General features: G+C 61.0%; 1 protein-coding gene across 1 annotated transcript in view; it reads left to right on the plus strand.

Moving 5' to 3' along the window:
- DLL1 (delta-like 1 (Drosophila)) overlaps positions 1-1,831 on the plus strand; it is a 16,728-nt gene that overhangs the window by 10,069 nt on the left and 4,828 nt on the right. The window contains exons 2-3 of the mRNA XM_014542337.1: positions 278-365; positions 547-804. Coding sequence (XP_014397823.1) covers positions 278-365; positions 547-804 — 346 coding nt within the window. The remainder of the gene's footprint in view (positions 1-277; positions 366-546; positions 805-1,831) is intronic.

Here is a 1,831-nt window from a genome sequence, read left to right on the forward strand (position 1 = left end):
TGGTCGCGGCCAGCCTTGCGCGTGGCACCCCAGGCCCTCCGCGTGGGTCCACCGCCTGCAGACCAGGACAGCCCCGCCTGCTGCGCGCAGTCTTTTTTTTCCTTTTTTTTTTTTAAGTGATATCCTGTACTAACAGGCTGAAAAAACACGCCAGGAAATCACTCTTTAAAAAGTTCTTCCATTTCCTTGAGGAAAGTGAAAACACCACCCAGGTCGCTAGCAGCCACAGGCCTCCCTGATGTGTCCCCAAAGCTCAGTGTTTAAGAGAAGGTTCTAGTTTTCCTTGTCTCCCCGCTTCTCCCAGGGCACCTTCTCTCTGATCATCGAAGCTCTGCACACAGATTCTCCCGACGACCTCGCCACAGGTAAACACAACCCCCCAAGCCCCAGCACTCTGTGAACCCCTGTGCCTGTGGCTGAGTCCTGGACCCTTACTCTGCACAGAGCCACCGGGCAGCGGGTCTCCGTCCCCCCCCTGCAGGGTGGTCCTCCCTGCCCTGTCCAGCCTCCAGGTGCAGTCAGCACTCACAGGCACCTCTCCCGCAGAAAACCCCGAGCGGCTCATCAGCCGGCTGGCCACACAGAGGCACCTGACGGTGGGTGAGGAGTGGTCCCAGGACCTGCACAGCAGCGGCCGTGCTGACCTCAAGTACTCCTATCGCTTCGTGTGCGACGAGCACTACTACGGGGAGGGCTGCTCAGTCTTCTGCCGCCCCCGGGATGATGCCTTCGGCCACTTCACCTGTGGGGAGCGGGGCGAGAAGGTGTGCAACCCTGGCTGGAGGGGCCAGTACTGCACCGAAGGTGGGTCCAGGGTCCGAGGGCTGCTCCCCTCAGCTTACTCCCTTCCCAGGGAGCGGAGGGGCGTTCTGTGCGCCGGGATCCAGGCTGTTAGCACTAGAAAGGGGTTCTGCGGGGAGACCGAGTCTGGGGAGCCCTGGAGACCTGCCAGAACTTCAGTCAGCTGGTCTCGGGGTTGGGGTCAACTCAGACATTTTAACTTCCGCTATGGGAAGCTGCCCTTCTTAATCAGGGAGGATTTTGGAGACAGGCCAGGGGTCAGGAAGTCAGTGAGGGAAAGGGGGGAGGAAGGAAGGGAGGAACAGAGGGCAGCATGGGGTGTTGGCGTTGGTGTGTTGGCCGCTGTGAGCCAGTTCTCTGCTGGGGCAGCATCTCAGTGGAAAGTGCTAATTCTTCTCTGAAGTTGGGGCACTTGGCCTCTTCCCAGAGCTCGTGTGTTTGCAAACACCCATGTGATGTGCACAGGCTGTCTGACGTTGTCACCCGTGGGGTGGGTGCATGCGGAGGCCGGGGGTACCAGGCTTGCGTGGGGGGGGGGGACCCGCCTGGCACCTCGTCTAGGAAAGAAATGCCTTTACAAGGGACCTAGGCCTTCCTGCCCCGCATTCGGTTCTCCTGGCAGCCAGGGCAGACCAGCAGCTGCTCTGCAGCACAGGGAACCAGAGCTGGGGAGTGGGGGCTGTGAGGACCCTGTAGGCTCCTGGGCCTGGTTCAGCTGGACCTTGGCAGGCCTCTCCCCAGCCTGCTACGTACCCCCTGCTGCCTGCACAGCCAGGGATCGGGTTTCCCTGCAGTCAGGGTGGGTCCTGGAGCTCCCAGACCCCAGGGAACCGTCCTTCTCCTGCCCTGGGGCGGGCAGCCTAGCGGGAGGTGCACTCTCGAGTGGGTCTGTGCCTGGGGCGTGCGTGCCCTTCACTCTCCACCAGCTCCTTAAGCACTTGGAGCTCCACTCTGGCCCGAGCGGCTCTGTTGTCCTAAAAACTTGTGGAGCAGCTTGTTAATGAGTTTCATAACCAGGCATAACCAGACC

Source organism: Myotis brandtii, unplaced genomic scaffold (genome assembly GCF_000412655.1).
Source record: "Myotis brandtii unplaced genomic scaffold, ASM41265v1 scaffold1077, whole genome shotgun sequence".
Lineage (NCBI taxonomy): Eukaryota > Metazoa > Chordata > Mammalia > Chiroptera > Vespertilionidae > Myotis > Myotis brandtii.